This window comes from Stenella coeruleoalba, assembly GCF_951394435.1.
Source record: "Stenella coeruleoalba genome assembly, chromosome: 16".
Taxonomy (NCBI): Eukaryota; Metazoa; Chordata; class Mammalia; order Artiodactyla; family Delphinidae; genus Stenella; species Stenella coeruleoalba.
The window spans coordinates 55,303,502-55,327,153 of record NC_137162.1 but is presented as its reverse complement, the minus strand read 5'-3'; the positions used below and the strand labels follow the sequence as shown (position 1 = coordinate 55,327,153).

The 23,652-nt window shown below is 53.3% G+C and overlaps 1 protein-coding gene across 2 annotated transcripts in view; it reads right to left on the bottom strand.

Moving 5' to 3' along the window:
- DLG5 (discs large MAGUK scaffold protein 5) overlaps positions 1–23,652 on the bottom strand; it is a 120,946-nt gene that overhangs the window by 5,182 nt on the left and 92,112 nt on the right. For both annotated transcript variants that reach the window (XM_079899600.1, XM_079899599.1), the window contains exons 14-29: positions 21,948–22,040; positions 19,561–20,580; positions 18,616–18,739; positions 18,147–18,291; positions 16,734–16,846; positions 16,004–16,093; positions 15,603–15,753; positions 12,488–12,650; positions 12,236–12,369; positions 11,398–11,544; positions 9,815–9,998; positions 9,077–9,225; positions 8,006–8,176; positions 6,900–7,096; positions 794–937; positions 404–531 (exon numbers count right to left, since the gene is read on the bottom strand). In XM_079899600.1, the coding sequence (XP_079755726.1) occupies positions 404–531; positions 794–937; positions 6,900–7,096; positions 8,006–8,176; positions 9,077–9,225; positions 9,815–9,998; positions 11,398–11,544; positions 12,236–12,369; positions 12,488–12,650; positions 15,603–15,753; positions 16,004–16,093; positions 16,734–16,846; positions 18,147–18,291; positions 18,616–18,739; positions 19,561–20,580; positions 21,948–22,040 (3,153 nt within the window). The remainder of the gene's footprint in view (positions 1–403; positions 532–793; positions 938–6,899; positions 7,097–8,005; positions 8,177–9,076; positions 9,226–9,814; positions 9,999–11,397; positions 11,545–12,235; positions 12,370–12,487; positions 12,651–15,602; positions 15,754–16,003; positions 16,094–16,733; positions 16,847–18,146; positions 18,292–18,615; positions 18,740–19,560; positions 20,581–21,947; positions 22,041–23,652) is intronic.

The following is a 23,652-nucleotide window of genomic DNA, read 5'->3' as shown; positions in this document are numbered from 1 at the left end:
TGGCCCTGACGGAAGCCGTGCCCCTGTCCCTAGAATGAGGCACATCAGCTCAGCACACAAGCTCAGCAGAGGCATTCTGGGACCCTGTTGTAGAAACCCCTGCGAGGGGCCTTTCCTAGAGTTCAAAGCTCTCGTCAGAGCCCCTCAGAGAGGGAGAGGTGACACACATACAGGGCGACTTCTGCCCAGGACTAGCTTCCCACTCACGAAAGCGGAAGCACAAGAAGCAACGGGGGCCAGCCCCCTGTAGGTTAACTCAGACTAACGGGACACAGGCGAGCTCATGAAGGTCCGAGAGACATGCAGGGCAGATGTGCAAAGGTACAGGGCCCGGACACGCACTGGGGTCCAAACCCCGGACTCAGAGAGGCGCTCCCATCCCTTGGTCTGAAGCAACAGGTACCTTTTCTGTGATCTCCTTTATGGAAGCCACTGTGGTCACATCAAAGTGGCCACTCCTCCGCTTATAGTCGACAAACAGGCAGTCTTTGACGCCCCGCTCAATGGCCTGCTGGGAGGCCTTCATCACCTCTGCAAAGCACAGACACAGGAATCAGGAATGCCCTGGTACCATGAGCCGTCACTGCACGTGCCAGGAAGAACGCTGCGCAGAAGAGACTTTAGGAACCCAGCCCTGCTGTCCTCGCTCCCGCACAAAGAACCAGAGGCTGCACACTGATCTGAGCCAAGTCCAGGGGACGCTGAAACATCCTGGGATCCATGCCCGGGAACAGGGGGAGGAACACAAACACAGGGACAGACACAGCCCAGCAGGCACATGGGCATCCCTTACCAAGGGGGCATCTGCAGAACTTGCCGGGCACCTCGTTCACGAGCATTTCTTTCACCACATCCAGTAAAGGCCCCAGGATCAAGACGGGCCTCAGGGAGGTGCAGTCCACCTTCTGGACCCGCTGATAGGCAAGGCTCACCGAATCTGAGGGAGAGAGGGGAGCAGTGTCACGGACACCCACCTGGAGCAGAGGGAGGAAGGGGAGGGGCTGGGGACCCACGGCTCCCCTGACCTTGCTTTTACCCCAGGGAGGCCCACCTCCTTCACTCCACAAATCCGGAGCCAGCTACCCAGCTCACCCTGGTTTGTCTGGGACTTGCCCAGTTGTAGCACTGAGAGTCCCATACCCTGGGCACACCGGGGCCCGGCCGCTCCTGGAGTCCAGCAGAGTGTCCCTGCTCCACGGACACCCAAGACACTGCAGCACTTCATCCCACTCAAATGCTTCCGTGTGTGTCCAATGCACCCTCCCCTCACCCCTAGTATATATTCTCTGCTCTCTAGAGAGGCAACCTCCCCTGAGGTAGGTGTGGTCATGTGACCCAGGCCTGCCCCGTGGGGTGAGCAAACTCTCCCCCTTCCCGTGAGCTGAAATGGACAGGTCCGGGTGCAGTGAGCCAGCTCTGATCCTGCAGATGAGAACAACCCTCAGGAAATGACAGAGCCACAGGACAGAAGGGTCCTGGCTCCCTTATGATCCCCAAAACAGAGCTGCCTCCCAGGGATTCCCCCCACCAGCTCAGACTTTTATGTGGCAGGGAAATAAGCTTCTTATCACATTTCAGCCATTGTTGTCTGGCCTCAGTTACAGCAGTCAAACCAATATCCTAGTTGATACATGTAGTAAAAACCTCCCCTTCCACCAAATGAATAAAAAAATCCTTGCAGGAAGTGACCTCCTGAAAACCAGCAAGCAAATATCTTCTTGGCACCTCCCCTGTACCAATCGCTGTGCCGGCATCTCGGAAGCACTTTTAAAAAGAGTAGAAAGCACAGTCCCTGCCACTGCAGAGCTCATGCTCTAACCAGGCTCACCGACGGCAACAGGTAAGAAACAAGACAACCATACAAGAGTTGCCTGCCAGCTCCAGGCAGCGGGACAAGAAGCCTCACCCTCGGGGGGTGGGAGTGGCGATGAGGAGGGGCAGAGCTGAGGGGAGGGTCGCCTGAGGTGGGCTTGTGAGGAAGGGTCAACGAGAGGTCCGGCCCGGAGGGCTCGTGACTAGGAGATGAAGGAAGACGGACCAGATGGCAGAGCTTTAGAGGTGAACACACAGGGCGGTGCTCGGCTCCACAAACGCCGAGCTCACAGGCAGAAGCGCACACATTTTTTTGGTCTGATGATTATCCAGGCACGTCTATATCGCTTCCTATACAGCATTTCTCAACCTGGTGACCAGGTGATCCGTTATTAAAGCAGGGGGAGGGTTTGGTGATCACATTCACTGTCCAAGACCCCCCGCATACTTGTGACTGAAGGCTCTGTGGAGTCCCAGGGCAAAGAACTTCCTCCAGGAAGAGATTAAAAACACCCCGTCTTTTAAAACTTTGAACATTACAGATAAAGCCAGGCATCCTCTCCAACACCTCTTCTCCAGTCCTGGTCATCAACAGTTTCCTCATAACCACCGTCACAGTTGGTTATAAGGATACAAAGTACATCCTCTTCCAGGTGTCATTCTCACATGTTGACTTTTACAGGCTCAAAACACCTAGAAACTATGTTTATGTAGGTCCACGTGCTCAACAAAAATGACAAGATACATTTTTGTATCATGATACATGCAAAAATACAGGACACATGCAACATTCCGCAACTCCCTCTTCTACTCAGTCTTATGCTTCCGAACCGCGTCCCTGGTGATGCACATTGATCTCCCTAACTCCTTCTGAACACCCTACGGGATGGATGCCCTGCACCTATTTATCCATTTCCCTGTGTACGGACACTAAGTCACTATGTCTTCAACTTAACTTGAACAGAATCATCTCCTCCCCTAATGATTATTAACATTCCACACTGAGGGGCACCAATTTAGAAGATTCCTTTTCCTCCCCGAATAATCTGCTCTGTCGGAAGTCCTCATAGTTACAGAATCATAGGGGGGCTACAGAGCATCTCGCAAGCACTAAATCCAACAAGAGTCAGAGGTCCAGAGAAAATAAAAAACTCCCTGGGAAGGGTAAATACACAGACAAATAGACAATCTGGAAGTAACCTAATGTAGTTATGAAAACTGCTTTTAAAACTGGTATAGATATTAAAACCAAAAGCATAAAGGTAATAATAAAACTACGCTAATGTTCACATAATGTAAAAAGGATGTAATTGGTATCATCCATAACATAAAGGGGGTGGGGGGGTCGGGATCCCAGAGATGTAAAGTAGAGTTTTTATACAGGATTGAAATTAAGTTACCATCAGTTTACAATGAATTGTTATAACCTTAAGATGTTTTATGTAACTGCAGTGGTAACCAAAAATAAAGTATCTATAAAATATACACAAAGGGAAACGAGAAGGGAATCAAAACATGTCACTATAAAAATTTTTAAAAAATCAATGAAATACAGAAGGCGGCAGCCAAGGAGGAAAAGATAGACAAAAAAGCAACAAGACATAGAGAAAACAACTAACAAAATGGCAATAGTAAGTCCTTCCATATCAGTAATTACTTTAAATATAAGTGGATTAAATGCCCCAATTAAATGACGTAGACTGGCTGAATGCATAAATAAAAAAGATCCAACTATATGCTGTCTACAAGAGACTCACCTAAGCTCTAAGGTCATTCATAGGCTAAAAGTGAAAGGACAGGAAAAAAATAATTCATGCAAACGGGCACCTAAAGAGAGCAGGGGTGACCACAGCTGTATCAGACAAAATAGATTTTAAGACAAAAACTGCCACAAGAGACAAAGAAGCACATTATAGCATGATAAAAGGGTCACTTCTCCAGACAGATACAACGATCATAAACATATATGCACCCAACATCAGACTTCCCAGATAAGTGAAGTGAACACTGATGAAACTGAAGGGAGAAACAGACACCAACACAGTATTAGCAGGGGACTTCAATACCCCACTTTCAGTTATGGATAGCACAACCAGACAGAAGATCAATAAGGAAACAGCACTTGAACAACACTACAGACCAACGGACCTAACGGATTCCCCCCTAGAGCCTCCACGGGAGTGTGGACCTTCCAGCACCTTGATCTTGGCCCAGTGGTACTGATTTTGGACTTCTGGCTTCCAGAACTGTGAGAGAATCAATGTATGCTGCGCTGACCACAAAGCTTGTGACATTTGTTACAGCAGCCCCAGGAAACAGATACACAATGAAAGCCAGAAGACAATGAATTATATCTTTAAAATGCGTAAGTAAAACATCTACCAATCTAAAATTCTATATCCAGTGAAAAATCTCCAAAATGATGGGAAAATAGACCAAAAAAACAAAAAAATAGAGAATTTGTCACCAACAAACCTGCATTACAAGAAATGCTGAAGGTCACCATAACATCGAGAAAATGGTAGTTATATGAGGTAAAGGATGTGTTAAACTAACCTTATTGTGGTAAACCATTTGCAACATATACACCTATCAAATTATCATCCTGTACACCTTAAACTCGCACAATATTATGTGCCAGTTATATCTCAATTAAGACGGAAAAAAAATGCTGAAGGGAGTGTTCAGCTGAAAGAAAAGATCAGAAGGAAAGAGAATTGCAGGAAGGAATGAAGAATAATGGAGAGGATAAATATAAGTGAATAACTGACATGCAAATCAGTAACACTGTTGGATTTAAAATATACGTAAAATGAAAATGATAATGCAAAAGGTGTGGGGGGAGGTAAAGAAGTTGTCACAGTGCTCTGATGTTTTAGAATTAATAGAGAAGCGGTCAAAGCAATGATTCATATTAGCAGTAGGTCAGAGATATATATCATGAGGGTTGCTGGAATCTACCCCCCCCGCCACCACCACACAGTAAAACAAAATGATTACCTAAAAACTAACAGATGGGGGGACAGAATAATAAAAATGCTTGATTAATCCAAAAGGAAGAAAAGGAAGTGAAGGGAACATAAAACAGGCAGGACAACAGAAAAAAAACTGGAAGACGGTAAATATATCAGCCATGATTTAATCAGTGATTAAATACTCTGATTAAACGAGAAAGACTGTCACAGGTGTGTTCAAATTGTGAAAACGCCTCGGGATGTACACTTTTCTGTAGATGTATGTGCGCTTCTCTATACATATATTATATCTCAATAAAATGAAAAAAAGATGAAGTATCACAGTGGGTGGAAAAAACCCCACATGCTGCCTGCAGAGCCACGTAAATATAAAGCTACAGGAAAGGATAAAAGGATGGAAAAAGGCAAACCATGCAACACTACCAAGAGAAAGCTGACGGCTAGCAGCACTGAAACAAAATAGACCTTAAGGCCAGAAACATTCCTACACATAAAGAAGGACATAATGATAAGAGTCAAGTTAACAGTAAGATATAACAATTTAGAAATAACAATTTAAAGACCACTTCAAAATACATAATGAAAGAAAAAAAAAAAAACAACCCACTGCAGAACTGAAAGGAAGACTAGACATACGGCTGTTTTCCAAAGACATCCACTAGACATACACCAAATACACCAGAGGTGGTGTCTACGGAAGAAAAGGGAAGGGAGAATCAAGCAACTATTACTGCCAAAAGGTGAAGAGTCTATTTTACATTTAAAAATGTAAAAACCCAATCTTAGCTCGAAGGCCATATAAAAACAGCCAGACTTGACCCACAGGCTATGGCTTGCCAACCCCTGTCCTCACTGACAGTGACCTGTGGGCCATGAACAAAGGTGGGACTCACTCAACTCACTGTGACTAAGGCCCTAACTGAAACAATAAATAAGGAAGGAGAGGAGGAGGAAACCAGATGTCCCACCTTCTGAGGCCCTCTGCCACCTCCACACCCTGCCAGCAGGGAAGGCACACCTTCTGGGACAGTGGACACACACGGGGGTCCTCGGAGCAGCATTCACAGGAGGCTCCTGCTTCACAGGACAAATGAACCCTTCCACGGGGCAATCTGCCGAAGGATGTCTGATGCTGCCTAATGCGCAACTCCAGGACTGGGTCAGCACCTGGCCCTGGGAGGATCTTGGAAGAATGGACACAGGAGGGGACTTCCCTGGTGGCGCCGTGGTTAAGTATCTGCCTGCCAATGCAGGGGACGCGGGTCGGATCCCTGGACCGGGAAGGTCCCACATGCCACGGAGCAACTAAGCCCGTGCGCCACAACTACCAAGCCTGTGCTCAAGAGCCCGTAAGCCACAACTACTGAGCCCACGCACCACAACTACTGAAGCCCGCACGCCTAGAGCCTGTGCTCCGCAACAAGAGAAGCCACCGCCGTGAGAAGTCCGCGCGCCGCAACTAGAGAAAGCCCGTGCGCCGCAATGAAGACCCAACACGGCCAAAAAAATAAGAAAAAAAGAATGGACACACACAGGAGTAAGGCCAAACACGGCCAGAGATCTGCACAGTGGCCCTTGGTCACCAGCAAGCAGCCAGTAATAACCCAAAAGCAAACTGGAAGCAATGCACTGGGCAGAGACTGCATTTTGCACACCCAATACCCATCTTTCCTTTATTCCTTACTAACAGAACCTGCATTACTGAAGCCAGCAGGTCACCAGTGAAAGTCCTGCCTTCTCAGCCTCCCTCGCAGACTGAGCGGCCAATGAGGAATAAGTGGGAGACCAAGGGTGGGGTTTCCAGGTAAGCTGTTTAAAGAGGCACACTTTTGCCGTGCCCCTTCCTCCTCCCTGCTGCCTGAACGTGGACGTGATGGCAGAAGCTGCAATGACCATGGGAAGACCTTGAGGATGGAAGCCACACCCTACAGGTGGTAGACACTCTGAAGACAGTAGCACCGCCATCCCAACCCAGACACACATCCCTGGATCAGTTATGTGTGAAAGCAAAGCAAACTTCTATCTTGTTTAAGTCACTGTGGTGAGGCTCCTGTGGTCAACAGCACGCCTCATCCTGCGAGCCTGCTGGAGAAAGCCAGCCCAGCCACTTGCCTTCAAAGAGTGGAATGGAGTCGTTGGAAAAGGTGTCCAAGGCAAGGAGGTCTCTCCCATCTTTGGACCCGCTGCGTTTATGCTTATGTTTCCTTCGAAAGAAGGACCTGCGTGCAGCCGCCGAGAGCGTCTTTGCGGTGGTGTTGTCATCCTTGACTTCAGACATGCTGAGCCTCCGGGAGAATTCTTGGTCCATCCTGTGGACAAGAGTACAGCAGCGCTGCGGAGGGCCCAGGGACCATCACCTCCCCGCATGCCCAGCCGCGAGGAGAGCCAGAGCTGGGGCTCCAGGCTCCTCCCACATTCTCTACAGGTTTCCTGGCCGCTTCACCACCCACGCTACTGAGGACGCCATGGTGCCACTGCTGTGAGGGTGATACACACACACCAGTGCTGGGCAAGCTCTCAGAATACAGGGCCACCTCCTAGAGTCAGACGAGGGTCAGAAGGAGCTGCTAAGACAGCCTTCACGCGTGACCGCTACAAGTTATGCCTCCTGCCACCAAGAGGAACGAAGCACAGATAGACACTGTAACACAGGAAAAACCTTGAAAAACATCACGCCAAGGATAAGGAGCCAGTCACAAAAGACCACGTGCTATATGACTCCATTCACGTGAAAGTCCAGACAGGGAAGTCTACAGAGACAGAAGGATCAGTGGTCGCTCAGGGTTGACAGGAGGGGGCAGGGCAGACAGAAAGACAAGGCGGGGCAGCTAACGGGGCTTCTTCCTGAGGTGACGAAAATGTTCTCAAATCGACTACGGTGATGGCTGCACATCTGTGAAAATACTAAAAGCCAGTGAACTGTACACTCTGGGTAAATTGTATGGTATGTGAATCATGTCTCAACAAACCTGTTCAAAACAAAAAAGTGCTGTCTCCTAAGTTGCCCCTGTGCTTCTGTATAGCACTGACTTCAGTACAGCACTGACCTACGCTAGGACCAAAATTGCTTTTTGGACAAGCAATCGTGGCAAAACGTACAGACCAGAAGCTGATACGAGCATCAGTATAAACCCCCATGAGCCCCAGTCCGCATCCCATGGGGCATCCCCGCAGGTGCCGCCCGCCCCAGCCCCAGGCCCAGACTCGAGAACACTCACACGTATTTGCTGGGGATCTGCCCGCGCTGGATCTTCTGGGCATTCTCATCCAGCTGCCAGGCCATCCAGGACCCAAATGAGCCCTGGGGCAAGGTGTCATCCACGTAGAGGATGTCATCTTTCTTAAAGCTCAGCTCATGCTCCACCTCTGCCTGCCGCTCATAGAGGGCCCTGGACCGGGCAGTGGAGAGGGCAGGTCAGGCCGCTGGCTGCCCTTTACAGCCATTCTCCTAGAGCCGCTCTCCTGCTCTGAACTTTCCCCAGACCCCAGAGGCTGATCAGGTCCAGCCTCGCCCCAGCCTAGCAGTGGTTCCCAAAGAGGGGAGCCCAGGCTCTACATGACAGGACAGAGACTGCCCTTTCCTCCCCTGAGACCAGGCTCCCTGGAGACAAGGGCTGCCTCATGCCCATCACATAAAAGACTTCTTGCCAAGGACCAAGGCCGTTATCTCCATTCCAGATGGGCCTTTCCCATTGGCGTCCCTCCCCTGAGGCAAGGCTGATGGTTCCTACAGACTAGAAACTTCCCGGAAGGGAAACATGCCATCCTCAACTGAGGAGGGGTTCCCTAGAGACAGGGACCCCCCCCCACCTCACGGTACACGGTCGATCAGTGCTTTCCATTCTCGTGTGGCCTCAGATCTTAGGGGACATGAAGAAAGCTGAGCACCTCCCGGAAAACGCCCGTTTTGAAGCCTGAAGCCTGCCTCAGACACACACTACATATAGTACTTCGGGGTACCGTGGATGCCTTGACACCCACACACGCTGCAGAGGGATCTGCAGACCTGGGTCAGAGGAGACCGGGAGAGGAGCCTAGCCCACAGGAAAGTGAGGCTCTGTGGTCTCAAACTTCCCCACCAGGCCCTAAACCCTAAAGAGGGAGCCCATCTGGCCCTGGGAGCTTTCGAGGGTTTTTCTAAGTCATAAGCTTCCAATTTGGGGCCCAAGTAATAATGCTCACGGCCCCACCCTTTGGGGGCAAGAAACATGGGGACATTCACAGGGAACAGCCTTCACCAAAAGCCCCTCCCCTAGCCCCAAGTCCCCGGCAACCCTGGCCACTGGTACCTGATATAGAAGCTGTCGCCAGGCAGGCCCTTGACCTTGGTGAACTCCTCAGGGCGGTACTGCACCTTCAGGCGGACACTGTCCTTGGGCTTCAGCATCTCCACATAGACCTCCTCCACTGTCTTGTTGCGCACGTCCAGACTACCGTACTACCCAGAGACGGAGGACTGGGGTCAGAGGGCAGAAGCTGGGCATCTTGGGTACCCGCGAGAGGCCAGGTGTAGGGTAAGGGTGAGACTCAGCATCCCGTTCACTGGGCATCCATCTGCCCCACCTCCGCAGGTAAGGCTGAGTCCTCTGTTGAGTGTCTGCTCTACCCTCAACAGCTGCTCCCAGGAGAAACCCTGTTCTAGTCCCCCCGCAAGTAAGCCTTATTGGAAACACAGCCCTTCACCTTGCTTATGCTCCTTGCTATCTTTGAGTACCTACGACCCACCTCCCCCACCCAACAGGAGACCCAATGAGCGGGAGATGGCCCTCGCCATCAGACCAGTCCTGAGTCCTCCCACTGACAACAGCAGAGCATCTCCCCTCCGGACACCAGTGCCCAAGCCGGGGCCCCCCTGCCCGCTTCCCCATGATCTACCCAGTAGGGGTCTGGGCAGCATCCAACACCCACACACAGCAGTCGCCAGCAGAGGCTGTGCTCCTCCACCTCCTGTGCCAACTGAGACGGCGGCAAGCCCGACGTGCGGGCGGAGAGCAGCCCGGCTGCTGCTCAGAGGGCGCAGAACTCACCTCAAGGACGAGGTCCCCAGGCACTAGGCCGTCGGGGCCCTTGGCAGGACTGTCGTCCTCCACTTCGGCCACGAACACCCCATGCAGGTTCCCACCACATAAGTGCACGCCAAGCTCCAGCTGGGACTTCTTGATGAAAACAACTCGTGGTTCTGGGGTCTTCTTGGTGGCATCTCCCACCATCCTTATGGGGAGGAAAATGAAGCTCTTCAATTGTGCACAGGGAGGGAGGAAGACATGAGAAAGATGAAACAGTGGTGACGCCCTAACCGTTTTCTGCTGCCCCCCCCCCCCAACCCCGCCACGGTCTCACGAGCTCTCAGAACCACAGGAGCCGGGAGGCGGGCCGACACAGCCTCTAGTTCTAGTGACCCGGTTTGTAGGCAGGATGCTGAGGTTTGGTAGAGGTGAACACGTGACCCCGGGTCACAAAGCCACTTGGGAACAGAGTGGACATCAACACCCCTGCTTTCCAGCCCAGCTGTCCATCACACACCATGGGCTATGTCTTGCCCACCTGGACTGCACTTGTTTTCCTAACTCTATTCTTCTGCAGAGAACTGCAGAGCCAGGCTCACCAGCCAGGGCACAACTCATCCAGCAAATGTTTACTGAGCAGCTTCTATGGCCCAGATGGCACTAAACCAAGAAGCAGGGCCCCTTGCCTCAAGGAACTCACAGCACAGGGACACTGAAAGGCTGGCAAACAAACTGAGTGAAGGAGACGGGACAGCAGCAGAACCGAATGAGCAGGACCTCAGCGGGGGAGCCAGCTGGTGACGAAAATTTTGCTGCAGGTAAGTGTAGCCATAATGGGCACAGTGAACGGTCACAAGTAGGAAAGCCCTGAAGATGTCCCAGCTTCCAGCCTCAAACTTCTGTGAACAGTTCATTAAAGTCGAACCCGAGAAAGGGCTCTGTCCAAGACTGAAGAGTGACTGCCTCAGGACCCAGCCTGTGTGACCCTCCCCCACCTCCCCGCCAGCTCCTGCCCACACTAATGCCGCTCCCTCCTCCGGACATCTCTTCACGCCCGCCCTTTGCACGACTAACCCCTGCTCATCCCGTGATGAGCTGTGACTTAGCTGTCACTGCCCTGCCATGCTCCTCATGACTGTTCCATTGCGGCCCCTGGCGCCCCTCCCAGCACTCCGGCCGTGCTGCACATGCCTGGACACTGGTCTGCCACCCTCAAACCTAGAGCTCCTTGGGGGCAACACCGCTGTTGATGGCCAGAGCCCGGGGCCTGGCTGGGGGATGACCGTGGGATTCTGTCTAAGGACAGAACCAGAAAACAAGTGAGTGAGAAAAGGAGGAGAGAAAGAAAAAAGGCAGAACTAAGAGTAAGTCAAGTGAGAAAACGAAGAGAAAAAAAGGGAGAGAGGGCAGGACGGAGGGAGGAAAAAAGGACTGGCGTGCTCCCCACCCCAAATTCTGACAAGCCGGTGTGCCGTCTGCAGCGCAGGGCGGCGCTGGGACCCACGTCCCCCAGAGGATGTGCTTGGGCCCCAACAATGGCCCCCCGGACCCACCCCGCTCAGCCAAGTGCACGGATGGAAGGCTTGTGGCATGCATCTGCTGACCTGGAGCCGGGGGTGCTCTGCTTGGCCGGGGGTGTGCCAGGGCCCTCGTCCTGCTCCATCAGTGGGTCAATGACAGAGGGATGCTCCGGGGTGGTGGCACTGCTGCCCTGGAGAGTGGAGTGGGGACTGACAGGGTCCAGGTGGGAGCTGGGGACAGGACAGGAAGAGTGAGGAGTAGCATGCAGCCGGCCGGAGCCACCCCATCTCTGGTGGCGACCAGGTCTGGGACGTGAACAGGACCAGGTCACGCAGCTCTGTGACCCGAACCCTGAGGAGAGCAGGCGCCTCAGGAGCCTGGACTCGGTCACCCAGCTGCAGGATCTGCCTGTCCTCAACTCGGGGATCCTCTGCAAAGGGGTCAGCCTGGCGACCCGTGAATTCACTGTTCTCTTTTCCTCTGCATGTGCATTTCAGCCCTTCCCTTCACAGGCGCTGCATGGCAGGGGCACGTCTCACCCTTTCCTCACCTGTCCTGCCACCCACAGCACAGAGGCAGACGGGGGCAGGTGTCCAGTGTCTGCTCGTGGAGTGGGGCCAGACCACTCTGTGGGAGCATCCGCCCGGGGCCGCAGCTCCTGCCTGCTCCACATACCCATGCCGGGGCTTCCTGCTGCACGCGGGACCCAGCCACCCGTTTCCACACCCTATTTCAGGAGGGAAAACCATCCCTCCATATGTCCCTTCTCCAAAACCCAGGGCTGGTCAACTCCTCTCTCATGGCAGCAGAATCCCCAGAACTTGCAGCTGGCACGTAGGTCTCCCCACAGCGAGCCACGCACCTGCCGCACCCGTCTCTCTCCCTGCGGCCCCCATGCCCCCTAGGAGGCCAGGGCCTCACCTGGACCGGGAGTGGCCGCTCAGCTGGTGCATGTGTGGGTTGTACTGGGCCAGGATGGTGATGGTGTCGCACTGCTGCCCGATGATGAGCCGGGCCTGCTGCTCCGTGGCGCTCCGCAGGTTTATGCCATTGAACTAGGAGACACCAGGAGCGGGCTCAGTGATGGCAGAGGAGGGCGTGGAGGAGGGCCTGGGGACTCAGGAAGGGAGGAGAGGAGAGGAGAGGAGGGAGAGGACGGCAGCTCCCGCTCACCTCAAGTAACTGGTCCCCGTACTCAAGGCCGGCCTGGTGAGCGATGCTCCCCCCGGTCACCTTGGAGACGTAGACACCGCCCTTCTCCCCGCTCACGATGGAGATGCCCAGCGGCTCCGAGCCCTTCTGCAGCTTCACATGGCGTGGCTCCTCCACGTAGGGCCTTGGAAGAGAGCCAACAGTTTTGGGGACTCAGGCTCAAAGGAAAGGTCTGGGGAAGATCTGAGGTCAGGCATGCAATCACTACGCAGAAAGGGCCAGGGGGCACAGACGCTCCTATGATGACACAGCTGGATGGGAACACGATGAAGTCCACCTTTGTACGACGGTGATACACAACCCCATGCAATACAGACACGACCCCCCACCCGCGGATGGACACAGAAGCACCCAGTCCCAAAGACACCAAGAAGGGTCTGTGTGAACTATAAACACTGATATGCGCGGGGAAAAGGCACGCAGGTTTCCCTAACAGGAGAGGAGTGGCCTCACAATGTGCAACGTACAAACCTCCAATGGGGTCTCAAGACGCCCTTGGGGCAAAAGGACTGCTTTCTGGGGTGATATTCACCCAAGAAGGGGCAACATTAAATATCAGTTTTTATATTTACCAGGACACAGGAGGATGCAAAATGATCATGAGATTAAGCTGCTGCAAACCGGAGGCACTAAAAAGGGAGCGGGGAGGCTGGGAGCAAGGCGGCACCATGCACCCACTGGCCCCGGGGAGCCGCCCACCGCACCGCGGGGGATAAGGGGCGCAGGGGGGGCTGGGGTGGGGACCTCCTGTCGGGCCAACCTCACGCTCCTCAGGGAGGAGGACCTGGGCCTGGCAGCCACAGGCAGTCTCAGGAGGGATCTGTGGTGGTGGAGGCATCTGGAAGGTGCAAAAGGTTAGAAAGCAGAGCGGGAGTGATCGGAGGAGGAAGACAACCACAGACGCCTGGAACGTGACAGACAGACAGACAGACAGACAGTTAAGTGACCCCGAGCCGCCAGGACCCCCGCTGCATGCTGCCCGAGCTCCTCCTCAGGACAAGACTGCAGCCAAAGGCCAGGGGAGGGGACAAGCAGAGCGCCACCCCCGAGGGCTCCCTCCTCCAGAGCACATGTCAGGGAGGGGTGGGGGGGTGGGGGGGTGGTCCACGTGCTGAAGGGCAGGCAGGCAGAGGGGGGCCCTTTGGGAGGGAATCCTTACTTTTTAATCTCCCGAATGATTTAAAATTTTTATAATATGCACAAGAGTTTTGTCAGAACAATAAGGCTGCTTTGTAAAAGAAGTTCATAAAGTATACTTAACACTACAAACAGCTTAAAACATAACATTAAGGAGGAAGTTTATGTATGTAAAACAACATAAATAAGGCATGTATTTAAACTGTATATATGCACACACACACACCTCAGAAGGTGAAATGACAGCAACTGAACCTCGGGTTGATGAGATTATGTGACTTTTTTCTTTCTACTTTTCTAGTTTTCCCAGTTTTCTATAACGATAGTTAACTTGAGACTGAGCAAAAGAGGGACTATTTTTAGTAAGTAACCCATTCTTCAGTCAGGTCACACACGTTAAAGTTTATGTCACCTAAGCGCTGTGAAGGCAGGAATCACCAACACTGACGCACACACTCGCTCACACACACACACCGGTTCTCTGTGCACCGCGGAGAAAGCTAAGGGGATGTCTGAACCACATGTGATAAGGCCCCTTCTGCTTCTAAGGAGCCCCCTTCAGTGGGGGGAAAGTCTTGTTCTCTCAGTGACCTGAGCTGGGGGTTCGGTAAAACCTCACACCCCCAGGGCCGGTTTGTGCTCCTGTCTGCACGATGCAGGTGAGGCCATCATGAACACGTCCACGCGAACTGTGCTGACTCCCCTGGGGGCCCAGGCGCCTTGGCGGTTATGGGTACGCTCTGTTCTCCAGTTTACACTTGCCAGGTGTGCTGTCTTACAGGTTCAGATCGTAAATGAGATTTTCTTAACTATGGGCCCACCCAGCAGCGTCTCTCCCATGGCTTGCAGCTACAAGGGTCCTCAGCTTTCTGGATGTAAGTGGAGGAGAGTAGCTCTAGTCCTAGATCCTAAGTGATTAGATACAGGTAAGTTCAAGTTTAATCCAATCTCCCACTAGGATCTAGACAGAACCCTTTAAATAGATAGATACGATCTGGTAAATCCCACTCTGAAGAACACCAGAGGTGGATGAGGAACGTGCAGAGCTTGTGCAGGAAGGGACCAGCCCTGAGAGGAGGCACGTCTGGACTGACAGCTGAGATCAGCCTGCATTTCAAAATGAACCAATAAACGGCTAAGCTGTACATGTATGCTTCACACACTCTCTTCCTGTGTGTATTTTATCTCACAATAAAAAGCTTGGGGGGCGGGGGGAGGGAGCAAGCGATACAGCTGTGTTCTGGGGCCAAAAAGAAAAGGGTAAGAAGGAGTCCTGGGACTTCCCTGGTGGTCCAGCGGTTAAGACTCCACTCTTCCACTGCAGGGGGCAGGGGTTTGATTCCTGGTTGGGGAACTAAGATCCCGCATGTTGCGTGGTGCAGCCAAAAGTTCAAAAAAAAAAAAAAAAAAAAAAAGAGTCCTGATTCTAATTAGTATAGGCCAGTCACTAACCATGTGACCACAGACAGACCACTCCAACTTTCTGGCCTCAGTTTCCTCATCTTTAAAATGGGGCCGATGACGATGCCGCTGATCACAGGGTTATGTGAGGACTTCACGACTTATTACGTGGAACGTGCTTAAGCAAGGGCCTGGGGAGCAGTGAACGGCATCACTCCATCACGGTCACTGTCAGGTCGTCCCCAGCATCACGTGCTGGAGCCCCCCTCCTCCCGTGGGCACTCAGTGGAAGGAGCTCACCCTGCTCCTCCAACTGGCCATCCACGTGCGCCCCTCCTCCTGCATCACGTGTCCACAGGACTTCCTCGTGACGTCCTGGAGCAAGACACCAGGGGATGCTAGGCGACCCAAACGCCTGCAGCCTCGCCGGAGGTCAACTCTGTCGGAACTCCCCAAACCGCACCACGCCCGGGGCCGAGGGCGCAGCCGAGCGCTGGCCCGCTACAGCAGCGCGCCATCCTCCCCTGTGCCCACTCACCTGTCCTTTCTGCGCTCCCCGAGGGCCGCGGGGTTGACGGCAATCCTGGGCAATGTGGCGGCTGAGGTCTGGGATGGGCTACAGGAGGACAGGCCTTCGACATTCAGAGGAGACTGCGGGGGAGTGCTGCACTCCGAGTGGGACAGCGAGCCTGCCGAGAGGGGTGGGTGAGGGCCGGGCCTGCACCTCCGCTCCCGCAGCCCGGACGCACGGCCATGCGTGCGGGTGCCTTGTGCCTCGTGCCTCACACTCCCCCCTGCATCTCCCGCCAGGGCCCGGGTCCTGGCCCCGCCAGCATAACTGATGGCTGAGACCGGGAGTGAACTGTGAGCGGTGCCCAGACACCCCACCCTGAGGACGGAGGGGGTCAGCACGGGGAAGGGCCACTGAGAAGTTCTCACCTCTGTCAGAGCCCACGACAGACCGCGGATATCTTGGCGTTGATGGGATTTTAATGCGTTCTGCCTTAAACTGCAAGTTGCTCGAAGACCCTGTGGTTCCACAAGGGGACAAAACTTTAGGCCTGCAATTAAACAGCACCCCTCACTCCCTCACCACCATCCTAGCAGTCAGGAAACATACACGGTTATGACAGAATGAAAGTGGGCCCTGCCATTTATCCCCAAGGGGGTCTCAACGTGGAACAGTCAGGGAAAGCAGAGGCCTAGCCCCAGTACGTGAATAAACCGTGCAGGGCTAGGCTGCTTCAGAACAGCATCCCACAAGTCTCGCTTCCAGCCCCGAACAGAGACAGCACCCCACGCGACAGGCGCGACTGCCGGTCTTGTGTCCACAACGCCGGAAGCAGCTCCACCAGAGTCTCTTTGAGACAACTGCTAGCCTCGACTCTGGGGTGCGTTTTCCGTAAGTGATCGGCAACATGACATCCCCCAGAATGACCTCAGGGTCAGGGAGCAAGGCTCCTGGGCCAGGGGTCACCAGAACAACTATACGGCCACCGTGGGAAGCTGCAGGAAGGCCACAGGAAAGGGCTCTGGGTGCAGCGTGGAGCCGGCCTCGGGAGAGGGGCTGTGTGTGTGGGCCGCCAGGAGGTCTGGGCATAAGGATGCGGGTGGAGATGAAGAAAGACTGCTGCCTGCTCTGGCGAGAAGGCGCCGGTGGCTCAGTTACCGAGGCGGGCGCTGGAGGGCAGGGAGTTGCACCCGTGGGAGGCTCTCATCTCAGAGCAGTCGCTGCAGGCCCTGGGGCTCAGATCCAGGCTCAGGCGGCCCTGGTGCTGGACACTGTCGAAAAGCAGACAAGTGAGGGGCTCGGGAGAAGGACCAGGTCAGGATAACAAGTGGCTGGCCACCCTGAGGCCCTCTGCCAGCTCAGGGAGGCCCAGAAGCGGCTCCCAGTCGGCCGAGGACGGCGACTGCCTGCAGCCACGCTCAGAGGGCCCTGCAAGCGCCAGGCCAGGACCAAGCTCACTGGGACAGAGGGCTTTCTGCAGGGACGAACAGAGGCTCTGCCTCCTGGGCGGGCACGGAGGGGCAGGACAGCACCGAGGCTCTCCCTAGAGGAGCCCGTCCCTGGAACGGGAGAGCTGAGGGCGGGGAGCCCGCGTTGCCCACGTCGGGCTGGCCCACATTCAGGCCCGACGATGACCTCTTCTAGCTGTGAGACTACATCTCTTGCCTGCTTAGGGCCTTCCAGGGGTCTTCACTGTACTCAAAATAAAACCCAAACTCTGGGTTTGTGCCCTATGACGTGGGCCTTCCTCCTGACTCACCGTCTCTTTGCCAAGCTCCCCTACTCTCTCCCTGGAGCCCACTGCACCATTCTCAGATGCCCGGGCTGCAGCACCTACAGCCCTCCTTCCTGGAGGCTCCTCCCCAAGTCGTACAACTGGCCTCTTCTCAGCCTTCTAGTCACGGCAGCATCCCCCTGCACGGGGCCCTCTCCACCGCCCAATATAACTTGCCACCCTCTTCCAAGTCACAGCCTAGCTTGTCAACACTTTAGGGTCTTTAGGGCCATTCAGCACCATCTGGTATCACTCTGTTCTCTTTTTTGGTTGTTCCCCACTCCCCACCTCGGCCCCGGCCACTTGAACACAAATGCCACAGGAGATGAAGTCTGTCTACTTAATTTTTCACTGTAGCCCTCTAGAACTATAGCAGTCCACGGCATGTAGTCTGTGCTCTATTAAAACCTGTCAAGTAATCGAATGAATAAGTGACCTTGAGCCAATCCATTCATTTTCTTAAGGCTCAGTTCCTCATCTATCAACCAGAGACAGTAATAGTAGGGTGGCTCTGGTGACCAAGTGAGATGACGCTTATAAAGGTCTGAGGACAGTACCTGGCATGTGAGCGCTCAGCTATCAGCTGCCTTCTCTACCATCGTCCTACAAATACCTTTTCAAGCTCCACGCTGGTAAATAAAGAGAGCGACCTTAAAGTTTCCTTTCCCCGGGGCCCCAGCGCTGCTCTACCCGGCCTCTTCCCAGCTAGGCAAGGGAACCCCTCTATACACAGTGGCCTTATGCCCAGGTGGGCTTGGATGGCTGGGGTACAGGGAAGCACAGGTGGCTTCACATACCTGGGATGCAAACCCTGGGGGCCAGCCTCTCTGGGGACAGGCGGAGAGCTGCAAGGGCCGACCCTGTGGCTGCGCACGGTGTAGATGGGGTTCCTCAGGACGGAGCTCACAGTGGTGCTCGGGGTCATACTGCGGGGAACAGTGCCTGCAAATGGGCAGGGTGAGACAGTGGCCCCAAAGCATCCAGCCAGCCCCAGATCTATGCAAGCTTCTGGCCCTGCTCCACCTGTAAGGCAGGAGAACCCTCTTCAGTGCTTCCCATTTCCCAGGCTGCTATGGGGAGAAAGCACTCTGAAAAGCTAAAAAATGTCACTGATAGAAGACTGAACACTCCAGACAGGTCAGTAGTGGCTAGATCTTTGAGGACACACAGCAGCTTCCTGCAATGACAGTCTCCACTCTCCCTGGGACTGGGCGGCCCTGGGAGCCCGCATCGACCCTCCTCCCCGGCCCTGCCCTGCCAGCTCACCCACAGACGCCCTGCTGGGGTAGAAGGGGGGGTTGCTGTGCCGGCTGGAATGCCCTGGCGAGTAAGGGGACCACTCCTGGAGATCTGGGGAGAGCTCTCCACTGGCCGGGACGCTCTTCTGCTCCTGCAGAACCAAAGGCAAGAGGCAGTGGCTGGAAACAGGGAAACACACAGGCATTTGCAAGCGATTTCTATCCCTTACGCCCTAGCTTCTCCCACTCAGACACATGACGTGACATTTGGGAGAGATCGTTAACTCGTTTATTCATTCACGTTGCCTTACACATCTGGAAGAGAAGAACTTCCTTCAAAAATACTTTGGAAGAAAACCACACAGCAAGAATCTGTTCTTTCGAATAAACAGCTTTTGTGTGTAGAGAGGGTGGAACACATGGGTGCATCGGGCACACGTATGCAGCAACTCCACACAACCTGCCCAGCCGTGTGAAGCTCCGTGTCTGCTGAAAGTAGCAGGGATTTGTTCTCCTGCTCACAGCAATCTCTCCCGTCTGGAAATGACCACAGCACCCACAAAAACAAGCCGGCCTGTCCTGCTGCCAGCTAACAGATTCACACGTGCTATCTTGACTCCCTAAATCCTTTGAGGTGGGTCCTTGCCACTTGGGTTTATTGCAATACAAGTTCAAAAGCTTCTTGCTCAATAAGCAAATCAAACCCCAGACCCAAGGAAGCCTTGCCCTCTTGGTGTCGTATTACCGCTATCACGCACACCCCAGGCTGCTTTCTAATCTCCTAAAGGGAGACTGCTTCCTGCGGGCACTCACCTGCCATCCCCTCCCCTTCTCCCGGGCAGGTGCTGAGAGCAGAGGCAAAGGAGCCAGGGCTAAGCCTGAGCTAGGGGATGCCAGTGCGGGCGGGCGCAGGCCCCTGTGTGGCCCGCCCCACCTCCACCTCCCCCTGACCCACTCCAGGGCTGAGCTCTACCTCCAGGAACTGAGCAGAGATCACTACTGGAGCGAGCTTGGGCCGAAAGCTGGGAGCAGACTTTGGCCGGCGGCGCTTCTGCCCCAGCTCGTCCATCTTCTGGGAGGTGAGGTCCTCGTCACAGGACTTCTTGGCCGGCAGGTAGGAGGAGTCCCCGTCCCCTTCAGGGTAGTAGCTGGAAGCAATGCGGACCCTGGCCTTGCGAGGGGGAGAGGCGTGCATGGGCTCCCCGGGGTCCATGTCGGGGGGCAGGGCGCTCGGGGGGCTGGTGGATGGGGAGCTGCCCACTAGAGTGGCCTCTGACTCAGAACTGGTTTCCAGTTTGTGCTGGAACTTAATAGAGTCACCCCTCCTGGGAGGTTTTGGGGGCGTCAGAGGTCCCACCCTCTTGGAGGGCAGGGGGGAGTAAGCAGGCCCAGGGCCTGGGAGCAGGTAGTCTATTTTGGGGGGCGTCTGGGGGCGTTTGAAAGTGTTTGGGTCAAAGATAGACTTTCTTTGCTTTGGCTTCTTGTAAACGGAGAGCTTCTCGGGTCCTGCCGCGGAGCTGAGCACAGCCTTGGGCCAGGTCCCGCCGCTGTTGGCATTCTCGGGCTCTGCCTTGTCCAGGCGGGCCTCTGCCTCCCCACAGGGGCCCACCTCAGTCTCGAAGGGCAGCAGTGGCCGCCGGCTACGCACGTCCACCGGCCCAGAGCCACGCTCCCCCGAGGCGTCCGAGCGAAAGGGGCTCAGGCTACGCTCGGAGGCGCTGGGACAGGCCTGGGGGGAGCCGGGGAAGGTTCCCCCGGGGAACGGCTTGTGCAGGAAGGAGCTGCTGCCTCCTGGGGGGCCAGACTCCTTCCTGTCCTCCAGCCTGTCGGCGTAGAAGATGTCCGTCTGCGTGGAGTTGTTGTGCTGCATCAAATTCCGTTTATTCTGAGCCTGGACCTCCGGGCCGTGGGCTCGGAAGCTCAGCATCTTATCAGAGTCCTTGATGTTTTCAAAGATGTTCTGGCCGCTCCACGACGCGCTCTGAGGGAACACCTAAGTAGGGGTTGCAGAGGAGGGAGGAAGAGAGCCGGTGAGACCGCACGACCTGGAGCTGCCACCAAAAACCACCCCCGGAGGTAGAGCGATGGTCAGGAATGGGCCACACACACCCCAAAGTTGGACAGATGGACAGACGTGCAGGCATGTACACCTCGCCAACAGGTGACGCTTGCTCACAGCCAGGCCACTGGGAACCCACAGGAAAGACACAAAGTTCCCTTGACTTTGAGCATTTTCTGAAATCACCTGCACTGTGTCCTGCCTATTTTTTAAAATTATTAAATGTAAATATAAAAAATTCACTATTAAAGGCATCTTACAGTACACCTAGACAATGGAATATTATTCAGTGATAAAAACAACCTATCAAGCCATGAAAAGACATGCAGGAACCTTAAATGCACAGGACTAAGTGGAAGAAGCCAATCTGAAAAGGCTGCATGCTATGTGAGTCCAGCTATATGACGTTCTGGAAAAGGCAAAACTACAGAGAGAGTCAAAAGATCAGCGTTTGCCGGGGGTTGAGGGGGAGGAAGGGATGAACAGGTGAAGCCCAGAGGCTCTTCAGGGCACTGAAATCACTCTGCAGGATACTGTAACGGCGGATACGTGTCATTATACATTTGTCTAAACCCGTAGAATGTACAACCCCAAGAGTGGATCCTCACGTTAACTACAGACTTTAGTTAATACTAATGTATTAACATTGGCTCATCGATATCACAGAGCGGAAGATATGAGAACTCTCTGTACTAACTCAACTTTTCTGTAAACCTAAATCTGTTCCCCAAAAAGGCTATTAATTTTAAAATAATTTTTAAAAATATCTCTTAATGAAGTAGATGAGCCTTTTTCCAACCTTCTTGGAAAAGCTGATAAGAAGTACAATAAACGCCCTTAAACCCATTTAGATTCAACAATATTTTGCCCAATTGTCTGTATCTACTTATACTGCAGATCATTAGAAAATAAGTTACAAATATGACATTTCACCCGAACAGCTTTAGCACGCACTTCTCCCAAATAAGGCCATTCTCCTGTATGACCCCAATACCATCATTATACCCAGGAAAAGTAACAATTCCCTAAGATCATCTCATTACCCAGTCCAGATCCAAATGTACCCCCCACCTCCAAAATGTCCTTCATAGCTAGGTTTTTTTGTTTCTGGGTTTTTGGTTTTGGTTTTGGTTTTGAAACCAGGATCCAGTCAGGGTTCACGCATACCTTGCACTTATAAATCAAGACCTTTTTTCCAAGGATCCCAGTGATGTGGAGAAGTGGCTTGCGTACAAGGAGCTGGGGTTCTGCCTGCCCCAAAGAGGGCGAGAGCAGAGCCAGTGAAGGGCGGGGGCCCTTACCTTCAGGAGGGAGAGGGTCAGGGAGTCCTGGCAGCTCCGCAGCAGAGATTCACACTCATTCAGAGACTTGTTGTCCAGTGCAATGCCATTGATCTAGGGCCAACAGAGAGCCCGTCAGGCCCACCACCAGGATAGGGGTTCTGCCTAGCTGCTGACCCATGCTGGACAGTGGGTCTTGTTCTGTAAGGTGCCCCCGTCTGGAGCTGGCAAAGGAGAGAAAGCCCCTCCCCAGTTAAGGCCCTCAAAGTCCAGTTATGGGGCTTCTGAGGCAAATGAAACACACAGCCTTGAAAGCACTCTGGGGAAGTGACTTTGACTGACTGGGACCAGAACACCACGGGTCCCAGAGGGACATCCCGGACCCGCCGCTTCCTGCTGCGTGATGCTGGACCACGGCTCAGAACTCCTTCAAGAGCAAAAAGGAAAACAAACACGGACGCCCCCCCAGGGGCGCGAGGAGACTGAAAACAAGATCATGATGTGGGAGGCTGGACCCACGTGACATGAAGTATCATCGCAAAGACTCCTACAGCCCCTCACGCCTGAGTCTCTGTCCGCACCCCTCTCAGACACGTTCCAGTGCTTTTTAAAAGTGTATGTGCAATAGGTGAACGGTGAGACTGGGGTGCACCCATACCATGGAGTCCTACCCGGCTTCGAGAAGGACCACGGCATCGGCACATCCAACCACGTGATGGAGCTCACAGCACGAAGCCAGGTGGAAAAGGCCATCTCAAACGGGCAAGTACTGCAGACTCTACTTACACAATATCCTCCAGATGACAGAATTATAGAGCTGGGGAACAGATTAGTTGCCAGGGCTTATGATGGCGGGGAGGGGGCATGCTTAGGACTGCGGGGGTTAACAGAAAGGAGTGACACGAGGGAGATCTTTGTGGTGGTGGACAGCCCTGTTTTTTAACCTAAAATGTGATAACAGATTTCATAGTTACGTAAGATGTAACCATTAGATGTTAACTGGATGATGGGTACGTAGGACCTTTCTGTACTATCTTTGCCACTTCACTTTTTAATATTGTTTAACATTATAACTGAATTATAATTATTTCTGTAATTATTTCAAAATTGAAAGTTAAAAAAATATATATATTCAGAGTGATTATCTTGGGGTGGTAGATTAATTTGGTTGGTTTTGTTTTTCTTTATAACTTCCCCACATCTTAAGAGTTTTTCGTATTGGCCATATTGCTTTCAAACTCTAGCTCGCCCCCAAATCTGAAAAACACTGGCAAAGATGTGAAGTAACGAGCTCCCCCAAACACGGCAGGTGGGACTTCTCTGAAGCACAAGGAGGGACATCACATCACGTGTTGAATGCTTATGCCCTCTGATCCAGCAATTCCCCCACCCGGGACTCTATCCCGTGGCGGGACACAGCAGTGGCCATGAAGCACTATTACAATGGCAAAAAATGTCCTGACTGTCCATCAGGAGACCGGCCCAAAGGCCACTAAGGAACATGCAGTTACTGAAATGACTCAGACAGATCTAAAGATGTGAATCTGGAAGAACCTCAAGGCACGCTGTTAGAAACAGAAAGCAAGGTTAGCAGCAGCACAGTATACTATGATCACATCTAAGTTTAAAAAAAAAAAAAAAAGTGGGAGATATAAGTTTTGAACGTTTGGGGGAGAAAACACAATGAACTGTTAAAAGTAGTTGCCCTTAGTTTGGGAACTGGGAG